The sequence below is a fragment of the Leucopleurus acutus genome, assembly GCF_964270905.1.
Source record: "Leucopleurus acutus genome assembly, chromosome: 12".
In the NCBI taxonomy this organism is placed as follows: Eukaryota; Metazoa; Chordata; class Mammalia; order Artiodactyla; family Delphinidae; genus Leucopleurus; species Leucopleurus acutus.
The window spans coordinates 48,256,409-48,278,322 of record NC_139154.1 but is presented as its reverse complement, the minus strand read 5'-3'; the positions used below and the strand labels follow the sequence as shown (position 1 = coordinate 48,278,322).

The following is a 21,914-nucleotide window of genomic DNA, read 5'->3' as shown; positions in this document are numbered from 1 at the left end:
TTGCTGCGCGCAGGCTTTCTCTAGTTGCGGCGAGCGGTGTGCGGGTTTCTTATTGCGGTGGCTTCTCTTGTTGCAGAGTACGGACTCTAGGCGTGCAAGCTTCAGTAGTTGTGGCTCATGGGCTCTAGAGCGCAGGCTCAGTAGTTGTGGCTCACAGGCTTAGTTGCTCCGCGGCATGTGGGTTCTTCCCGGACCAGGGCTCTCACCCGTGTCCCCTGCATTGGCAGGCGGATTCTTAACCACTGAGCCACCAGGGAAGCCCTGGCTTAACAATTTTGGTTTTATACTTTCTTATTCCTTTCCCTCACTTTTCTGCCAGCCCAGCAATGAATTTTAAAACCTTTAAAACTTTTTATCCATCATTTTGAGTGTTCTGTACCAGGAGGGTTTTCCTGCACATTAGTCTACCATATTGTCAGAAATGGAAGTCCAATAATCTTTCTTAGAAAATATGATGCTCATGCAGGAGCCGCATAAGGCATATAGTTTCTTCTTCAGCAGTCGGTCAAAGACTTTTTACAAACCCAAGTTTTCTCTTTCCTACTGTGTTTCTTCATGTTTGTTTAGGGTGTCTCAGGAGGAATTCCTTCTATAAATGTGTAGTTGCCATAAGCGAGAGCAAATTGAATGAAAACTCCCTAAAAATAGCAATTATTGTACCAGGTAATGAGATGACCATCCAGGACCATATTAAGTTGGGAAAAAATAAAAGCTATGGGAGAAATGATTAACCTAAATGATACCTTTCTGTCAAGATCAGAGCCATCTTCTTTCACAATTTTGCAGTTTAGAAAGAGCTAGGAGTTGTTTAAAATAGATGAGCTCCCTGTCTTGGGATGTAAGTTTAAGTGGAGCAGTTCTGGTAAAGAAACCAGAGGGGGTCTTCTGAACAATTCCAGTTCTGACTTTGTACAAAGATCATCCTGGAGGGCTTCCCTGGTGGCGCAGTGGTTGAGAGTTCGCCTGCCGATGCCGGGGACGCGGGTTCGTGCCCCGGTCCGGGAAGATCCCACATGCTGCGGAGCGGCTGTGCCCGTGGGCCATGGCCGCTGAGCCTGCGCGTCTGGAGCCTGTGCTCCGCAACGGGAGAGGCCACAACAGTGAGAGGCCCGCGTACCGCCAAAAAAAAAAAAAAAGATCATCCTGGAAATGCTTTAAAGAAAAAAAATACAGGAATTCCCTGGTGGTCCAGTGGTTAAGACTCTGCGCTTCCAATGCAGGGGACGCAGGTTCATTCCATGGTCAGTGAACTAAGATCCCACATGCTGTGCGGCGCAGCCAAAAAATTAAAAAAAAAAATTTTTTTTTTAAAAGAAAAGGAAAAGGAAAAAAATCCTCCAGCACAGGTGGTGGGCAGAAAGCCCAGCCAATATCTGTGTCTTCTTAAGCCAGAAAAGACACTTTTCTCCTTCATAAAAGGCCTCAGGAGGACCAACTTAGGATTTTCACTGTTCCTGGGAGGATACTGATGGTTTCTTTTAATATGCAGGAGACCAGCCCCTTTCCATTCTAGGTCTTAAATAAGCTTGGTGTTAATGACACACTTCATCACTTCACTGGTAGTGTTTTTTTTTTTTTTTTTTTTTGCGGTACGCGGGCCTCTCACTGTTGTGGCCTCTCCCGTTGCGGAGCACAGGCTCCGGATGAGCAGGCTCAGCGGCCATGGCTCACGGGCCCAGCCGCTCCGCGGCATGTGGGATCTTCCCGGACCGGGGCACGAACCTGTGTCCCCTGCATCAGCAGGCGGACTCTCAACCACTGCACCACCAGGGAAGCCCCACTGGTAGTGTTTTTAACAGTTGGTTTCTTGGGAGGATTTATAATACCAGGATCTCTTCTACAAAGTGTCACTGCCTTTCAAAAAGGGCTATCCAGTCTTCTCGTCCAGTGCTCCCATGGCTCACATATAACAGGAGCCCCACGAAACTCTGTTAACTCTGGGTCCTGTAGTCATCAAACTGCAACCTAGGATTTCATAATTTTTCAGTAACACCATTTTTTCCCCACGTAGAGTTCCACTTTCAAAGGCACAGGTAACTGTTCATTTTGTAGTAATGTGTGAGAGGCCTGCCTGTCTGGGTCAATGGCATATTTTATGACAACCTTCCAAAAGCAAAATAGGTCTGCCTTGGTTTGCCCTTCTGTCCAGGGAAATGATGGCGGCAGCATGTTGCTGCCAATAGGCACCGGGTAAGACTGGCCAAAAGAGAAACTCCTTGGCCAGTTGGTGGAGTATTACCACTGTGTTTGAGGCACATTAAACCAGCCCTGACCGACACTTTCCATGTTTGGCAGCCCTGCCAATGTCAGGGCCAATGGCCTCTTGTGATGAGATGTAGCCCTTCCCAGCTGGCGTGGCATATACTCCCACTTCAGTTAGAACTGAGCTTTGCTTCAACGTCTGCTTCATGCTACTGTACTTCCTCTCAGAGCATATCACATCTTGATAGTTTTATATTCACCTGGACCCCTCTCCAAGCCCTATTCAAAGTTTGCGTCTGTAGAGAGAGTGTACCTGTGTTTTCACCAGGACTCTGCCAGCCACTGTGCAGTTAACTGTGGTTTCTGGGATGTGTGACACAGAACTTATTTTCACACCACTTGGACCCAACCAAGACGTTCTTGACCCCTGAAACCTTGATAGACCTGCTGTTAGGCCAGCCTGATTTACTCAACTTTTAATGTGGAGGAGTGTTCGTAATCTGATAATTTGATAATTTGTCAAGTTCTTTTCAGGTTAAAAAACGCCCAATCGTCTTTGCCCCTTCATAACTTCTCAGCTAATTCAATGGTCCTTAGTTCCCGCTCGGTCCGCATGATCTCCCCAGTGGCTGGTGGTTGGCTACTCCGTCTTTCCAGCATCTCCTGTAGGTTGCACTTAATCCTGCTGCTTCTGCCCTGGGCAGCTGAGGTGGTCCCTGTCCTTTATTTCCCTGCTCAGCAGCTGGCCCCTAGCTGTGTTGGGGGAGGAGGCTCCTCTCCAAACCTGAGGCTGGGGAGGCAGAGCCCCAAAGAGGGGAAGTGCTCCCAGCAGCCAGTCTGGGGGTGGGGGAGTAGGAAATCCAGGCTCAACAAAGAGGAGATAGATCTTCACTCCTGGGGTTTCTCATCATCAAAGCAAGAACCGTGGTGGTTCTTTTGGAAGCCACTTGCCAGCCAGGTCATGGGACCCATGCTTGGCTGCAAGTCTAGTGGGATGGGGGGGCGGGCAGGCAGTCTGCACAGTGGTGACAGGGTGTGGCATGGGGGTACAGGGAATCCTGGGCTCCTGGGTGCCTGGAACAGTCACGCTTCTTGGTGGAGCTCGAGGAGGTGGGTGGGGACTGGGGGTTTAGAGTCCTGAGAGAAGGGGGCGAGCAGGGGGCCGCGGGTGTGCCCTGGTTACACAGTAGGAGCCTCAGGAGCGCTTTGTCTTCAGGCGGAATGCGGGGCCGGACCCTGAACCCTCGGACCATTTACCCAGTGTTGCCGAAACTCGTTGCCCTCCTGCCCATGTCCTGTCAGAAGCGACTTCACTGCAGAACCCACAGCCAGGTAGCACGTCTGTTGTCAGATCGCCCCTCCCTTCCCTCTCAGGCTACTGCCGGGCCTCCTGGGTTCCTGTGCCTCCCTTTTCTTTCTCCTCCCAGCCCCCCTTTCTCTACTGATCGGCCTGAGCTGGACTGTCCCGCAGCAGCTGCCTGGCTCCTTCCCACAGGGGAGCGGGGGCTTGGTGGGCAGAAGGGTCTCGGCCCCGAGAGGCCGCAGCTACTGGCCTTTCGTCTCCGTCCTCCCAGCCCCGTGCTCATCCCCGGGCCTGCTCCTCGTTGGTCTCCTTTCTAGCCAGGATCAAAGCAGGGTCACCTTTCCTGCAAGAGAAAGGGGAGGTTCCTTCACCTCCCTTTGCCTCACGTTCACCCCACCCACTCCCTTTGCTCTGTGTTCCCCAGGATCTCTCTGTGGACACGGCTGTGTTTCTGGAGAAGGTGAGCAACGGGATGCTGAGGGGCAGCAGAGACAAGGAGGCCGTGGATGTGCCTGAGGAAGGCCCAGCCCACCAGGGGATCAGCCCCACCTTCATCGTTCAGGAGACCTCACTGTGATCTGCACTCGGGACAGTCTGTCCACATTCTGCCAGGCACACCCCCCCTCCCTCACCATAAGCCCCTCGTCTCTCGAAGGCCAAGACCGAATCACTGTGTCTGCCCCAGGCAGAGGGTACAGCTGTCACGTACAGGGTCACGGGGATGGGGTAAGAGCTTTTCTTGACCTTCGCCAATCTATTCTAGGGCAGAGATTCTAAGAATTTTTGGTCTCAAGATCCCTTTACGTTCTTAAAAAAGTAGGTCTCTGAAAAGCTTTTGCTTCTGTGGGTAATTCCGATTGATATTTACCATATTAGACATTAAAATAGACTTAAAAATATTTATTTAAAAATAACATTAATTAACCCACTATATGTGAATATAGATACCATTTTTATGAAAAATAATTATTTTCCATATTGGAAAATATTTAGTGAGAAGAGTGGCATTGGTTTACATTTTTGCAAATACCTCTAATGTCTGTTGTAATCGAGAGCTGGATTCTCCTATCTGCTTCTACATTCCATCTGTTGTTGCAATATCACATGTCATATGGCTTCTGGAAAATTCCATTACACTCGTGAGAGAATAGGAGTGAAAAAAAGGCAAATCGCATCTTGTATTATGAAAATAATTTTGGCTATTTAGGGCACTGAATGGGTCTCAGGGACCCCCAAGGTTCCCGGACCACACTTTGCATATCTCTGATCAAGAGCAAAACTTTTCCTGTAAAGGGCCAGAGTTCCTCCACAGGAACTCTGTAAATATTTTGCACTTTACTGTCTGTCGCAGCTATTCGACTCTGCCTTGTATCAGGAAAGTAGCCATAGATCATATGTAAACAAATAGGTGTGACTCTTTTCCCATAAAAACTTATTTTAAAAATCGGGGGCTGGATCTGGCCCACTGGCTATAGTTTGCCAACCCCTGATCTCGAATACCAAGATTGCAGGGACCCTGGGTTTAGGGCTTAGGCCACAAAGGGGAGCGGACAGTGCCATCTGACTCATCCCAGCCAGGCTCCTTCCAGAGGAAGCGAAAGGGAATTTCTCAGACAAGGCTAGATTTTTCTATTTCTAATGACGCTAGTTCTCGATTTAGTGAAATCTGCAGTCTCCACCTTAATACTTAGATATCCCTTGGCCAGCTCTGCTTCTCCCAAAGTGCATCGAAGCCTCTCCCCTGTAATTCTGCTGCCTCTCAGAAAGCACACGCATATCCAGCCCCGGGGAGGTTGTCCCGGCCATCACTGCCTCACCCCCACCAGAGTCACAGGTACCTGCGGATGGGGCAGGTGGTACAAGACGCTCAAGTGGTCCAATCAGCCCTCTCACTCCCGAGCCAGGCCGCCTGAGCGTCATTTTGTCATCCAGGCTCCTGTTTCCTTTTGGAGTTTCTTTCCTACATACACCTGTTCCCAGGGTCTCCCAGTGAGAGGGTATTTTTCTTCCTCCGCTACAGAGGAAAAGGGCGTTACTCCTGATTCTGGTTCATTTGTGGGTCGAAGTCTCCAACCTGACCTTTCCTCTGGTTATTCCCATTCATCCCCTGGTCCTTTCCTCGGCTCTGCCTGCCCCCGGCAGTCCTTTCGCTTCCTGACCTGACTGTGCTGGGTGCTGTCCGGCTGGAGGAGACGGTCTCTGGACCCCTTGGGGACGGTCCAGAACACTAAGGAAATGCCTGGAAAGGTCCCGAGACAGACTTAGAAACTTGTAATGATGGTACTTGCCCTCCCCCAGCCCCCCACCAGCTGCATCCTTCTTTGGCTCTCCTTGTCTTTTCTACCGGGGTAATGTGGTCCCCCCTCTCCCGAAGGGTCTGGCATTACTAGGCAGAGGCTGGAGTCTGAGTGGGGCGGATGGAGCACGCTCCCAAACCTGATTTATCAGGAGACGCTCCGTGCTGTGGGGGGGCCCCAATGCGCACCCAAAGCCAGCTTTCCCGGCTTCATCCCCAGAGAGAGACTGTGTGCTACCAGCTTACGAGGGAACTCATGCGTTCCTCTTCTGACCACATTCAAATTCAACAAGGAAGATACTGCTTTTTGGCTTTAGACATAGAACATTCGCGCTGGACTTTTATGGTCTTGCGAAGAACACTGTGCTAGTGCCCACCCACACCTGGTCTCTGCCTTGCCTGGCCCCGTCCAGCTGCCCAGAAGCAGCTCTGCACAAGCTCTCCGGGCTCCTCAGCAGAGACTTGGTAGATTTATGAGTTTGGCCTTGGCTGAGGTCTTCTCGCCATGGCTCCCAGCCACAGTCCAGCTGCTCTCCCACATCTCATGCTGCCGCGGCTGGGACGTTCTGTGTCTGCTTTTGTGCCTCCACACCAATTTGCTGACTCACCCCCTCAGCCCCCTTTCCCCGGCTGCCCTGGTCAGCCCTGTGGAGGAATAGCAGTTCCTCACACCAGAGCTCAGACCCCCGGCCACGCCCAGTCGGCCAGAACCTCATCCGTTCTCATGATGGCAGTGGTGGCGTCCGTCTAAGGCTACCCCTGCTGGGACTCTAGTTGGCCTGACCCGTGCCTTCCCACTCTGAGGCACTGAGGTTTAACAAAAAGATGATTCCTTCTCTGTCTGGACTTTAGGTACCTGATCTGAAGCCACACCTGATCTGGAAAGTTACTTTCTGTATGTATGGACACTGAGTTTTCCTCAAACTATTTCTGCAAGGCCAGAGATGAATTCCATTAGAGCACTGTCTGACTTCTGGCACCCACAGCAGGACTCAGGGAGAGCCTGGGGGGGCAGTGCCTGTGGGGAGGAGCTGGCCAGAGGGAGCTCATTGTAGACAGATTGTAGAAACAACTCCTGAGCCAGTGGGGCCTTCGGCCAAAATCATACAAGGAACCCGGTGAACCCAGGCCTATCTTGTTTGTCTTGGAGATTAGGTTTCTAATATAATGGAAGATTTTAATTATTATCCCCTGGAAAAGATACACGTTCTCCTTCTCAGGTCCTTCAAGGATGTAACTGAGTCTAGCAAAACCTTCAAACGCAAGGGCTTAAGGTGCTGCCTGGTTCAGTTAAGGGGGATAAAATCTCAAACTAGGCAGCTAGGACTATGTAAAAGTTTCTCTGGATACTGGAATGTAAGCAATGTAAGCTTTATGGTTTAACCTGTAAATATGACTCATAACAAGAGAAGAGTGGAAGGGTGCAGGGCCCAGAGAGGGAGAAAATGTAGTGATGAGGGGCAGCTGGAGAGACCACAATGCAGATACAAAATTCCTGAATTCCTGATGTTGGGTAAGCATCTTGCAGTGCAATAACAAAGTATGTTCCCTTCTTCAGTTTCCTCTCTGCCTATGTGACCCCGGCCCAGCTCTGTTCACACTCACAGCTGCCGAGAGCCTGTCTGGCCCCTGGCTTTCCCATCAGCACCTGAAGCTGCTGCCAGCCTCAGCCGCTACCTCTGTGCGTGTGCAGCAGTGTCTGTCTTCTTGCAATCTCCAGAGGGTTTGTGGGAACCTTAGGGGAGAAAAGCAAGGGACGGAGCCCTAACTCAACTTCCAACTCAGTCAGACCCTTTCCTTGCCCACTTCCCTGTAACTGCCACAAGGGAGCCACTGGGGCATCACCCGTGGGGGACAAGATGAGGATCTGCTCCCCGCTCCTCCTGAGTACTCTCTGTCACAGAGCTGGCCACTGCTGTGCCTGGTCTGTGTGCTGGAACCTGGGAGTGGAGCTTGAACCAGATCGATGGGTGAGAGGCAGAATGAAGACAGGCAGGGCCTGGCAGAGAATCCAGGTCCCTAAGCTTGAGTCACAGTCCAGGAGAAAAGGGCGACTGTGATGATCACTTGTCACCAGGTGCCGGTGAGAGCGGCCTGGCGAGAAGAAGAGCGTCTGCCTCTCCAGAGACTTGGGTCCCGGTCTCTGCCTCCTTTGTTCTTTGGCCCGAGGTGACGGCTGTGGTGGAGTCAAGGCCAGAGCACCCCAGGCCTCCGGCGTAGAGACGCGATCGCATCGGCCACTTCTGCAAGACATGGGGAAGGGATGAAGGTCATGCTCACTAGCACAGCCCTCGTAGCCCTCGGCACCCCAGACCGGGCCTTCCCTAGCCTCCCTCCCCAAGACCCGTCCCCACGACTGCTCCGACGACAGCAGTCCCAGGCTCACCACCACTCATGGCCTCACAAATTCTCCTGACCACCTGAGCCTGGCCGAGAGGCACAGGAGGAGCCATCTGAAAAAAGCAAGGGCCCCAAGAGGAGCCCTGGATGGTGGGGAGGGAGGCGGGCGGCAGAGCTGACAGCAGCCAGGGCCTGGGCAGTGGGGAGGGCAGCAGCGTGGGGCAAGGACAGGCTCCTCCTGACACTGAACAGTCCTGACCCTTTCTCTTACCCAGTCCCGGCCGGGCCCAAGTGCCTGTGGCCTGAGATGTCAGTGCTGCCCCCTCCCCCTAAGCAGGGGACCTCCCAGGATTGTCCATCCTTCCAGCAGGAACGCAGCCAGTCCCAGAAAAGTCCAGGTTGACTTGGCTCTGAGGTCTGCCCTCCACCTGACAGCCCCCCACTTGGGGGCTGAGGGCCACTGCTGCTGGCTAGCTAACCCACCCCACCCAGCTGCCAGAGTGCTAGACCTAGCCGGGCTCTCATTTGTTCATTCTTCAACATATTTATGCATCACCTGCTTCCTGCGAGGGTCTCACCTTGGCTGCCATCTTACAGCTAAGTAAGCAACTGTGCCACCCGGGGACACTGCACCAGGGGCCACCATTGGCATTTCAGAGTTGCCCCATCTGAAATGTCTCAAATTCTTGCATTTTAGTTGTATTTATATGAAAGAAGAATATCTTAAGTTTCAAGACATTTCAGAACTAGGATGTTGAAGGAAGAGAGCTGGTGAAAATTATCCTCCATAGAAATAAAGTTGCTGTCCTCAGAGGGCAAAGACGACCCTTTATAACAGCTACACTCCCAGTCAGCAACTTACAGTGTGCTCTACCCCACCCCCGGGGCCTGCTTAGTGGCTATGAGCCCGGGGCCTGAACTGCATTCGGCCACTTAACCTACCTAAGCTTCAGTTTCCTCATCTGTAAAGTAATCTTCATTTGGTTCTTTTTCTTTTTTTTTTTTAATTTTCTTTTTTTTAATCCTCATTTGGTTCTTGTGCGGATTAAAAGATAAAAATGCACTAAAGCATTTAGTCTAGCTCTGGGCATAACTTTAGCCCCCAGATAATGTTAGCTGTTATTGCGATGATGATCATTGTTAATCATACTTCTCCTTCATGATCTCATTTCATACGCTGGAAGCCAAGTCAGACTCATGTTATCTTCCCTTTCCGTATGATAAACTGAGGTTCAGGAAAGGTAGGTGGCAGTGTGGTAAGAGATGCAGGCAGGAAGCCCTCCTTCCCCCTTTCCCAGCCCCTGCCACGCCCCCACCCAGCTTGGTTACTTCTAGAGTGATGCTTTCTTAGAGCTTTGTTCTCCAAAGGGGGATCCCTCCTGAGACAGAAGTCCAAAGGACACCAAGGCACTGTACAGTGGCATAGTGCCCCTCGGAGTCTAGGAATCTCCTAGGTGTGTCTTCTTTCCCAGGCCCCAGCCCTGGAAACTACTCCCTTTTCTCCTCTACCACTAAGTGCCCCGGAGTCTTGGGGCCTCTAAGAATTTCCCTCCCCTTGGAGGAACCATATTCTCATGAAGTCATTTCCAATCATCACTCCCACTGCATCCCATGAGAAACATTGTCATTCCAGTCCCAAGAGCCAGCCTCAGCTCCTCTTCCCATGAGAGAGCAGGAAGCAGCCGGCCCCAGCGTCAGCTCTGCCGAGGGCAGGGGGACAAGTCCAGTATCCCCCATCCCAAACCCCCTTCCCCAAGGCCCCGGGCCCACGACCTACCTTGAGAGGGTGCACGTAGCGGAGTCCACGCAGGAAGGGCGGCCAGGCGGGGCCGGGCACCTCATGGCCAAGTGTGCGGGTGAGCTGGGCTATGTAGCTGGTGGCCAGCACCAGCACGTCCAGCTTGCACAGCTTGGTGTCGGGCGGCACGGCAGGCAGAGCGGCCTGCAGGGCCAGGAAGGCCTGGCGCAGGGTCCTCACCCGGCTCCGCTCCCGAGCAGCGTTCTCAGGGCTGGCCTCACTCTGCACAGAGGACCCCAGGTGAGTGGGGCTGACCGGACGCCCATTGCCCCTGGTTGCTAAGAGCATCCTAGGGCAAGGTCTCCTGCCAGAGTAGTAGCATGCCAAACGACAGGGACCCCAGGGCCTCATCCCCTCTTTGTCTGCTCTCAGCCCGGCCCCGCTTTACGGCAGAGGAAATGGAGAGAAGACCTCATCTGGGCTCAGAACTGAGTCCTGTACTCTTTCCCACCCTCCACTGTGCCTCCCCCTGGCCCTTGCCGCATCCACACCTAAGTCTGAATCCTGCTTACCAGGATGCCCTGGGCCCACAGGGAGCACACAGTCCTGCCCTGCTCTGTAGGGCTGACCCTAGGCCCAGCCAGGTCCTGAGACGTAGAGGCAACTGTGGTAAAGAGGAAGGGATACCAAAGCGTGCTGGCCCTGTCGCTGACTGCTGCTCTGGGACCTTGGGAAACATGTCACTTCTCCGGGCCTCAGTTTCCTTGAGACAAGTGAGTTGGGCCAGCTCTCTGAGCCACGCTCTGGTTAAGACCGGCTCTGATTTCCCCAACCGCCCAAGCATGGAGCCTTGGAGCAGAAGTTGGCCAATGTCCCCTCTCTTGGGCAGGACAGTAACCATGAGTGAGGCTCTGCCATCACAGGTGACGTTGCAGCCCCTCCCATGCCTGCCTCTCCCAGCTACCTCTTCAGGTCCCGGCTTCCTTACCCGGCCACGAGCCAGCCTCCTGGCGCCAGCCCCTCGAGGGCTTGGGGCAGCTCTGCTCCATCTTGGGTTGCTCCAGCTGGTCTCTTCCCACAGGTCCTGCCCTGTCCTGCTCAGGCGGCTCCTCTTCCTGTCAGTGCCTGCCAGCGACCTCGGTGTGGCCTTGGCCGGGCTCTTCCCTACTCCTGGCATGGCCAGTGCCGCTCTAGCCTCTCTCTGTGACATGCCACACCCCTGAGGTATGATGCTGCAGCCCCCAGGACCGGAACACAGGGCCTGAGGCAGCCCTTAGGCTCACGCTAGCGGGGCAGGCTGGTCATCCAGACAGCGACGGCTATATCTGAGGAAGCGAGCGCCAACTCAGTCCTGCTCCACTCCTTGCTCTGGGAAAACCGCCCACCCGGCACAGCCCCCGCGAAAAGCCTCCTGACTGCCTCCCAACCGGCTGAGGGCGGGGGTGCTGGATGCGGGGAGTGGCCAGGCCCTGGGAGGAGGCCCCTGCTGTAGAGGGCAGGAGGACGGTGGGAAGGGAGCTCCCTTCCCGGATCCCGGCCTGACCCTGACTGTGGTCCTGGGATAGACCTGCAGCTTCTGCTTTGGGGCTTAAGTCCATGGAAGGGCCCTGAACTCCCTTCCCTGTGCCAGAAACCTGGCTGTGCTCATCCCTGAAAGGACCTTTCCTCCCCTTGCCAGTGAAAACGACCTTCCAGCCAGAGGGCGCTACTCCCCATGCCCCAGACATGCCTCTTATTTCCACCTCAGTGCTTTACTTTTCCCTTTTTGTCTGCCTGGAATACTTCCCTCCAGCTGTGCCCCGGGAAAAGCTGCCCATCCTTTGGGTTATGTCCAAAGGATTTGTGAGGATTTCTTCCAACCCCACAGAACCCAGAGCCCACGTCTCCCTGTTTTATTGGTACCGCATTCTATGCACAACCACACCCTGACTAGCTTCCTAAGAGTTCAGTGTTCTAGATCAGTACATGCCAAGCACTGTGCTAAGTACTTTACATGTATTATCTGATTTCTCAAATCAACGTCTTAAGAAAAAAAGACTCTCACATCACCATTTTGCAGATGGGAACGCTGAGGTATCAGGAGGTGAAATAACTTGCCCGGTGCCAAACATCTAGTAAGTGATGGTGGTGGACGAAAGCCCAGGCAGTCAGTGAGACATGGAAGGCTGCTTCTCACCCTACACCGTTCTGCCTTGGGTGGGTTACTCACATGTCTGTTCCCCTGCTAGGCGCGAGGTCTTTGAAGGCAAGGACCAGGATGTTTACTGAGCTGCATGAGATCCTCCATTCCGCTAGTTAGGAGGAGGCAGGCCGAAGGAATAGCAAGCCTGCCACAGTCGGCCCTGCCTGCCCTCAGGTTACCACCCCTGCCTGCAGCAGAGTCATTGCACGTCCCTTATCCCCCAATCTTGAACTCCAGAGGAGACAAAATAAGTAAAGGGAAAGTGCAGAGAGGACAGAGGAACAAAGGTGGATGTACAGAGACAGACATTCAGCCAATCAGAGAGAAAGGAAAACAGAAGAGAAGTAAAATTCATTTGAATGTCCATCGATAAGGAAGTGATTAAATAGATTTTGTTATATCCATTCTGTGGAATGATATGCAGTAATAAGAAGAAGCAGACATCTATATAGTGACATGGGAAAACTCTCCAAGATGCACAGTGAAGTGAAAAAACCTAGTTGTAGATCACTATGTATAATAAGATCCCAGCCAGGATTTTAAAAGAAGACACTAAAAAACAAAAGCTATAAGTATCAAGGTTTAGGGACTTTCCTGGCGGACTCCCTTCTGCCAGTCCTCCCTTCTGGTTTAGGACTCTGCCATTGACTGCAGGGGCACAGGTTTGATCCCTGGCTGGGGAACTAAAACCCCGCATGTCTCATGGCGTGGCCAAAAAAAAAAAAAAAAAAAAAAAAGTATAAAGGTTTTTGTGCTTATGTGAATATATAGAAAGGAGACTGAAAAGATGCACACTGAGTTACTTTTTTTTTTTTTTAACTCCAGATGCAGAGAATTCGGTGCACACTGTCATTTTTGGTCCATGCAGGGCCTCTTGTTAGCCTTCCTCTCTCCCTCCTTCCCCCCCTCCCTCCCTTCCATCTGTTCCCTTTTATCCTATTCCCTATCATAGGCAGCCATTCCAAACTGTTTAATGTATATTCTTTTGTTTAATGTCTACTTTTTGTGGTGGTTTTAAACTATGTACACAAATTCTTTGACACTCCTCACTTCAAAAGGTGGAGCATACCAGATGGTTTCGCAGGCAAATTCTATCAAACATTTAGAGAAGAGTTAACACCTATCCTTCTCAAACTCTTCCAAAATATAGCAGAGGGAGGAACACTCCAAAATTCATTCTATGAGGCCACCATCTCCCTGATACCAAAACCAGACAAGGATGTCACAAAGAAAGAAAACTACAGGCCAATATCTCTGACGAACATAGATGCAAAAATCCTCAACAAAATACTAGCAAATAGAATCCAACAGCACATTAAAAGGATCATACACCATGATCAAGTGGGGTTTATCCCAGGAATGCAAGGATTCTTCAATATACGCAAATCAATCAATGTGATAAACCATATCAACAAACTGAAGGAGAAAAACCATATGATCATTTCAATAGATGCGGAAAAAGCTTTTGACAAAATTCAACACCCATTTATGATAAAAACCCTCCAGAAAGTAGGCACAGAGGGAACTTACCTCAACATAATAAAGGCCATATATGACAAACCCACAGCCAACATCGTTCTCAATGGTGGAAAACTGAAACCATTTTCTCTAAGATCAGGAACAAGACAAGGTTGTCCACTCTCACCACTATTATTCAACATGGTTTTGGAAGTTTTAGCCACAGCAATCAGAGAAGAAAAAGAAATAAAATGAATCCAAATCGGAAAAGAAGTAGTAAAGCTGTCACTGTTTGCAGATGACATGATACTCTACATAGAGAATCCTAAAGATGCTACCAGAAAACTACTAGAGCTAATCAATGAATTTGGTAAAGTAGCAGGATACAAAATTAATGCACAGAAATCTCTTGCATTCCTATACACTAATGATGAAAAATCTGAAAGAGAAATTAAGGAAACACTTCCATTTACCATTGCAACAAAAAGAATAAAATACCTAGGAATGAACCTACCTAAGGAGACAAAAGACCTGTATGCAGAAAACTATACACAGATGAAAGAAATTAAAGATGATACAAACAGATGGAGAGATATACCATGCTCTTGGATTGGAAGAATCAACATTGTGAAAATGACTATGCTACCCATAGCAATCTACAGATTCAGTGCAATCCCTATCAAACTACTAATGGCATTTTTCACAGAACTAGAACAAAAAAATTCACAATTTGTATGGAAACACAAAAGACCCCGAATAGCCAAAGCAGTTTTGAGGGAAAAAATCGGAGCAGGAGGAATCAGGCTCCAGACTTCAGACTATACTACAAAGCTACAGTAATCAAGACAGAATGGTACTGGCACAAAAACAGAATTATAGACCAATGGAACAGGATAGAAAGCCCAGAGATAAACCCACACACATATGGTCACCTTATTTTTGATAAGGAGGCAAGAATATACAATGGAGAAAAAGACAGCCTCTTCAATAAGTGGTGCTGGGAAAACTGGACAGTTACATGTAAAAGAATGAAATTAGAACACTCCCTAATACCATACACAAAAATAAACTCAAAATGGATTAAAGACCTAAATGTGAGGCCAGACACTATAAAACTCTTAGAGGAAAACATAGGCAGAACACTCTATGACATAAGTCACCGCAAGATCCTTTTTGACCCACCTCCTAGAGAAATGGAAATAAAAACAAAAATAAACAATTGGGACCTAATGAAACTTAAAAGCTTTTGCACAGCAAAGGAAACCATAAACAAGATGAAAAGACAACCCTCAGAATGGGAGAAAATATTTGCAAATGAAGCAACTGACAAAGGATTAATCTCCAAAATTTACAAGCAGCTCATGCAGCTCAATATCAAAAAAACAAACAACCCAATCCAAAAATGGGCAGAAGACCTAAACAGACATTTCTCCAAAGAAGATATACAGATTGCCAACAAACACATGAAGGGATGCTCAACATCACTAATCATTAGAGAAATGTAAATCAAAATTACAATGAGGTATCACCTCACACCTGTCAGAATGGTCATCATCAAAAAATTTACAAACAATGAACGCTGGAGAGGGTGTGGAGAAAAGGGAACACTCTTACAGTGTTGGTGGGAATGTAAATTGATAGAGCCACTATGGAGAACAGTATGGAGGTTCCTTAAAAAACTAAAAATAGAACTACCATATGACCCAGCAATCCCACTACTGGGCATATACCCTGAGAAAACCATAATTCAAAAAGAGTCATGTACCACAATGTTCACTGCAGCTCTATTTACAATAGCCAGGACATGGAAGCAACCTAAGTGTCCATCGATAGATGAATGGATAAAGAAGATGTAGCACATATATACAATGGAATATTACTCAGCCATAAAAAGAAACGAAATTGAGTTATTTGTAGTCAGGTGGGTGGACCTAGAGCCTGTCATGCAGAATGAAGTAAGTCAGAAAGAGAAAAACAAATACAGTATGCTAACACATATATATGGAATCTAAAAAAAAGAAAAAAGAAAAAAATGAAGAACCTAGGGGGAGGACAGGAATAAAGATGCAGACGTAGGGAATGGCTTTGAGGGCACAGGGAGGGGGAAGGGTAAGCTGGGACGAAGTGAGAGAGTGGCATGGACATATATACACTACCTAATGTAAAATAGATAGCTAATGGGAAGCAGCTGCATAGCACAGGGAGATCAGCTCCGTGCTTTGTGACCACCTTGATGGGTGGGATAGGGAGGGTGGGAGGGAGACGCAAGAGGGAGGAGATATGGGGATATATGTATATGTATAGCTGATTCACTTTGTTATAAAGCAGAAACTAACACCATTGTAAAGCAATTATACCCCAATAAAAATTAAAAAAAAAAAAAAGGTGGAGCATAATCCTCCTCCCCGTGAGTGTGGGCTGGACGTAGGGACTTGCTTCTAACAGGTAGCATGTGGCAGAAATGTCAGTGCGTTACTTGAGAAGCTAGGTTATAAAAGACACTGCAGCTTCCTCCTTGCTCTCTCTGGGATCTCTCCCTCTGGGGGAAGCCAGCTGTTAAGTCATGAAGATACTCAAGTAGCCCTGAGGAGAGGCCCAAGTGGTGAGGAACTCAAGCTTATCAACCACACCAGCACTAACTAGCAACCATGTGTGTATGTGTACCACCTCAAAAACAGACCTTCCAGCAGCAGTTCAGCCTTTAGATGACTGCAGTCCTGACCAGCAGTTTGTGTGCAACCCATGAGAGGCCCTGAGCCAGAGTCACCCAGCTAAGCTGCTCTAACCTATAGAATTCCTGACCCACAGAAGCCATGTGAGATAATACATGCTGATTGCTGTTTAAGTTTGGGTGTAATCTGGTAAGCAGCCATAGATAACTAATGCAATGCATGTCGTTGAACCATGTGCATTGTTGCGTGAATGGATTTAAAAATCATTGAAATGATAATGCATTTATATTGCAAATATATAATACAATACTACTTATGTCTCAGATCACATTGTTACTTCTTCCATTCCATCCTATGTTTTTAAGTCCTTTGCTTCTAATTTGCTGCAGGATACTCCACAGTGTGCACCCGTCACATTTTGACCACCCAGAGCCCCAGGGATGGACATCCAGATTGTTTCCAACTCCTTATCGCCCCAAACAATGCTGTCATGAATACCATCGCATATCTCCTTATGGATTCATGTCAGATTTTTAAAAACACATGTCCAGGAGCAGAATGCTGGGTACTCCCAGAGTGCCATCCAGAATGGCCACAGTGTCTGCACGTCCAGCAGCACTGCATGTGCCCTAGAGCCCCACATCTTCACCACTACCTAGTGTTAACCAGATTCCTAGTGTTACGGTTGAATAGCTGTAAAGGGCCATCTTATTTATAAGGGCTGTTTTAAATGGTCCTTATCTGACAACTGATGAATTCGAGCATCCCTTGTGTATGGAACTTGGTAGAGATTCTGTTGTTTTCTCCATATTGGGATACTGTTTTCCCAACATCATCTATGAAACAGTGCCTCCTCTCCCTGTTTTGTTGCAGCTCCCACTTTACCACATACTAAGTTCCTGTATTTATATATAGGTCAATTTCTGAGCTCTCTGCTCTGTTCTACTGATCTTTTTGTCTGTGTTTGAGCCAACATCACACTGCTTTATTATTATGACTCTGTAGCATGTCTTAATACTTGGTGAGATAAAACTCCTCTCTTAATGCTTTTTTTCCCCAAGGTTGACTTAGTTATTTCTGGACCCTTATTTTCCTATATAGATTTTAGAGAAAGTTTGCTGAGTTTCTAAAAAATTCAACTGAAATTCTGATTGGGATTTCATTGAATCTATGGGTTAATTTGTGGAGGATTGCCATCTTTATACTTTGAAGTCAATCCTTCCAAAAACATGAAATATCTCTCATTTTATTTCAAACATCTTCTATATTCTTTATTAATTTTGTAGTTTACTCCACAAATGTCTGTGTATTCTTTTTTTCTTTAATTTTATTGATGTATTGATTCAATAACAATTGATTCATTGTTGAGTTACAATGTTGTGTTAGTTTGGGTTGTACAGCAAAGTGATTCAGTTATACATATATATATATATAAAACTATTCTTTTTCAGATTCTTTTCCATTATAAGTTATTACAAGATATTGAATACAGTTCCCTGTGCTATACAGTAGGTCCTTGTTGTTTATCTATTTTACATATAGCAGTGTGTATCCGTTATTCCCAAACTCCTAATTTATCTCTCCCTCCTTTTTCTGCTCTGGTACATAAGATTGTTTTCTATGTGAATCAATTTCTGTTTTGTAAATAAGTTCATTTGTATCATTTTTTAGATTCCACATATAAGTGATATCATGTGATATTTGTTTTTCTCTGACTTACTTCACTTAGTATGATCATCTGTGTATTCTTGCTTAAGTGAAATAATTTTGTTCAACTAAGTAGATCATAGTTTTTGTTGCTCTTGAGAATGCTCTTATTCTTATTATATTTTCTAGCTGATTATGGCTGCTATACAGAAATATTATTACATTTTAAAAGTTTATCCTGAATCCAGCAACCTTGCTGGGCTTTCTTATTGGTCTTAATACTCTGTTGATTCCATAGGTTTTTCTAAGCAGATAAAATAATGACAATTTTATCTCTTCTTTTCCAATCTTTATACTTGTTTTTTCATCATTCCTTAGAGGATCGACTAGTGCTTCCAATACTGTTAACCAGAAATAGTGATAGTGGGACTTTCCTGGTGGTGCAGTGGTTAAGAATCTGCCTGCCAATGCAGGGGACACAGGTTTGAGCCCAGGTCAGGGAAGATCCCACATGCTGCAGAGCAACTAAGCCCGTGAGCCACAACTACTGAACCTCATGCACCTAGAGCCCTTGTTCCGCAACAAGAGAAGCCACCACAGTGAGAAGCCCGCGCACCGCAACGAAGAGTAGCCCCTGCTCACCGCGACTAGAGAAAGCCCGCGTGCAGCAAGGAAGACCCAACACAGCCAAAAATAAGAAAGAAATAAATTTTAAAAAATAGTGATAGTGGACGCCCTTTTCTTCTCCTAATCTTAAGTAGAATGTATCTATATTTCTTCATTAGACGTAATATTTGCTGTAGGTTTTTGACATATGACATTTACCAAGTTAGGGAAGTACTCCCCTATTCCTCGTTTGCTAAGAGGTTTTTAAAATCATCAGTAAGTGTAGGTCTTTATCAAATCCTTTTCCTGCATAATCATGAATTAATCGTGATTTTTCTCCCTCAGCTTATTAATATGCTAAATGATGTCATTAGATTTTCTGATGATAAACCTTCCCTGAGTTCCTGTGAAAAAATCCCACCTGCATGTGATTCATTTTTTAAAAATACACTGTCTGACTCATTTAGTAAATACATTACTTAGAATTTTTACAACTACTTCATAAGTGAAATGAGATTATAATTTTCCTTTCTTTAATTATCATTATTTGCATTTAGAGTCAAGGTTACACTAAACTCATACAATGCAACCTCATACAACCTCACTTTTTCTATTTTCATTTTTTTAATTTTAAAAATTGAGACATAGTTGGTTTATAATATATTATTGTTTATAATATATTATAAATATTTATAATATTTAAATTAATATTTATATAAAATATAAATTATTCAATAATTTATAATATAAATTATTCACATGTACAACATAGTGATTTAAAATTTTTATAGCTTATACTCCATTTATAGTTATTATAAAATATTGGCTATATTTCTTTTTCTATTTTCTAAAACAACTTTTTATATAAGATGTAAATTAACTTTTCCTTGAAAGTCTGGTAAAACTTACTTGTAAAACTACTGGGCCTGGGTGTTTTCTTTGGTAAAGAGGTGAAGAAATTTTAACTTTCATCTCAATTTTAGTTCCTTATTTCTTCTTATAAATATCTGGTATTTTATATTTTTCTATGAATTTATCCATTTCATCTAGGAATTCCAACACTTTAATGTACAGAATGCTCTTGGAAATAGGTCATCAAGGAAACGAGAAAAACCAAAAATCCTATACAGCAAGAATTTTCTTTCAAAAATCTGGGCAGTTCTCTTGGAAGAGAACAGTGCAGAGCTCCGAGAATGGCCAGGCAGTTCTCCTGTCTAAGAGCAACACTTGGCTCAAAATGGACAAGGCCTTGGGCCTCTGGGAAAACCCAAATTTCAAATGACTCCAACAGGCCAACCATTCTGTGGCAGGACTCGCAGGATGAGACTGACAAGAAACATCTCCAAGCTCTGCCTGAGAGAGCCACACCTTCTAAGGGGCATAAGAACCCTGCCTTGTACTTGAACTTTTCTGCTGTTGAAACTCAGAATCATAAGAAACTATTGTGGCAATCCTCTTGGGGGGTCAAAGATCATTCTAATCTTGACAGACTTGTTCACCATGCCCTCAAGAGAGAAGAATGGCATTTGGATGGAAAGAGCAAAAACTGCATACTTTTCAGACATAACAGAACTGTCTTTTGTTATTCCCATATACATGTAGCTACTCCGAAGTTATCAGATGCCAACTTCAAGTGATGAGCTAAGAGTCAAGTGATGAGCTAAGAGTCTTCCATCCCAAGACCCTCAGACCAGTTTTGAAAAGTCACCCACAGAAAACACCACCGTGAGGGGACAAATTGGGCATTCCAGAGTTTCTTGCATTCTAACCATCTGTGAGATGAGAAGTGGCTCATAGAATGAGTGGCAAGTATTTTTAGGCTTTCAGTTCAATATTGTCTTTCTCAGAATGCATTCAGTTTTTGTTAAGGTAGGCCTCTCCGGAAGCTTCCATTCAGAGCCCATCTGAAATGTAATCAGGTCAATGCCAAAGCCAGACTTCTAGGGGAACCCATGGAAGCCCTTGCCAGATGGTAAATGGGTATGATCACTTTCCTTCTGTAGGAACTTACCTATCAGGGAAGGAGGGCAATCTGGCTCCAACTTTTCTGAGCCAGGACACAGAGTAGGAAGGAAGAAAAAGATAAATCCACACTTGCAGCCACGTGGAAAGAGATCTTCTTGTGCCCAAGGGCATTCCCAGAGTTAGGTGACCTGGACACCCTCAGGGAGCTCCTCTACCTACATGCTCAGTCCTCAGGAGTGCAAAGTCATGGCCAGTTGAACCTGGGACTTCTCGGACTTTCACCTCAGGGTGGCATCCTCAGCAGGGATGCTAGAGTAGAAAGGAAAACTTACACAGTGAAAGACAGTGCCCACAAAGCCCCAGGTGGTGAACCCAGACAGGGTAAGACTGATGTACAGGGGTGGTGCTTCCCAGGCCAAAGGGTACAGGGGCCATTTCTAGTGCTCTAACATCTTGCACAAGTTTCCTACCAGGCAGCAGAGCAGGCAGACTGGGCCTCAGCAACCTTATCTTGAAGGCAGCTATGGTTCTGAGCACTGAGACTCATCTATAGGGCACAGCAAAGGTTCATGCTGTGCCTGGCTACCTCTGCTGCTACGGGACCACCTGCATGCATGTGTGTGGACAGCCACGTGAAGTACAACTTTGTCCCAGTCTTGGGCTTCATCCCCGGCAGCCAGGCCATGGATATAGCAGGGCAGGTTCTGCCACATTAGTCCAAGTGGGCTTCATGGAGAACACAGGCAGCAGATGGGTGTCATGCGTTCTCCTTTGAAGTTGGTCTGGGACATCTATTTCTTGAGTACGACATAGGTAGGGTCCCAGGAACTGGTCTAACTAATGGAAGTTGGGCCTCGTGGCTCCTTGGCATCTAGTACTAATGACAAATTCTCTTCCTCCTGGGTTTTGTTTCAGCGCACCATCAGCCCCCACTATTTCAGGTGAAAGAAGAAGCCCCTGCATGGTTCCATGGGTATTGGCTCTGTCCACAGAGATGTGGAGAGGAAGTGATGTAGGGTAGGATCATCTTAAACCTAGAACTTGAGCTCCATCTCCCAGGAGTTGTCATCTACATCTGGAACAATGACCTCTTGGATACTGTTTGAGGTCCATTTGAAAAAGAAGTACTTGGTAAGCTCAGGATCCATCTGAGTGACCATGGGGCCAGTGGGAGGGGACAAGAAGAGCAGGCTTCTCCCTCTCCTTTTGGAACAGTCACTCATGCTTCTCCTTTCTCCTAGTGCCTCAAGTGCTATAGGAATGCCCTGGAAGTGTCACTACTTCCAGCCCCAGATGGAAGCCCGCTTTTATTATTTTTCAATCTCCATTATGTCTCTAGATATTTTCCCCTTTTTTGTTCTGTATTTTATTTGCACCCACCTGTTTTTTTGTCCTTGATCAGTGTTGCCAGAAATATGCCTAGATTATTAGCCTTTGTTTTTTTTTAATATTCTGCATCTTTAAAAATTATTTATTTATTAAAAATTATGATTAAAATGTACCAT

At 47.0% G+C, this 21,914-nt stretch overlaps 1 protein-coding gene across 1 annotated transcript; it reads right to left on the bottom strand.

The window, feature by feature from the left end:
* Window positions 1–7,864: 7,864 nt before the first annotated feature.
* TCF23 (transcription factor 23) lies at window positions 7,865–11,089 on the bottom strand (the record flags this gene model as incomplete). Its single annotated transcript, XM_082851616.1, has 3 exons — window positions 7,865–8,044; window positions 9,919–10,161; window positions 10,868–11,089. 3 exons carry the CDS (start codon window positions 11,087–11,089, stop codon window positions 7,865–7,867), a joined length of 645 nt encoding a protein of 214 aa, XP_082707742.1.
* Window positions 11,090–21,914: the final 10,825 nt, after the last annotated feature.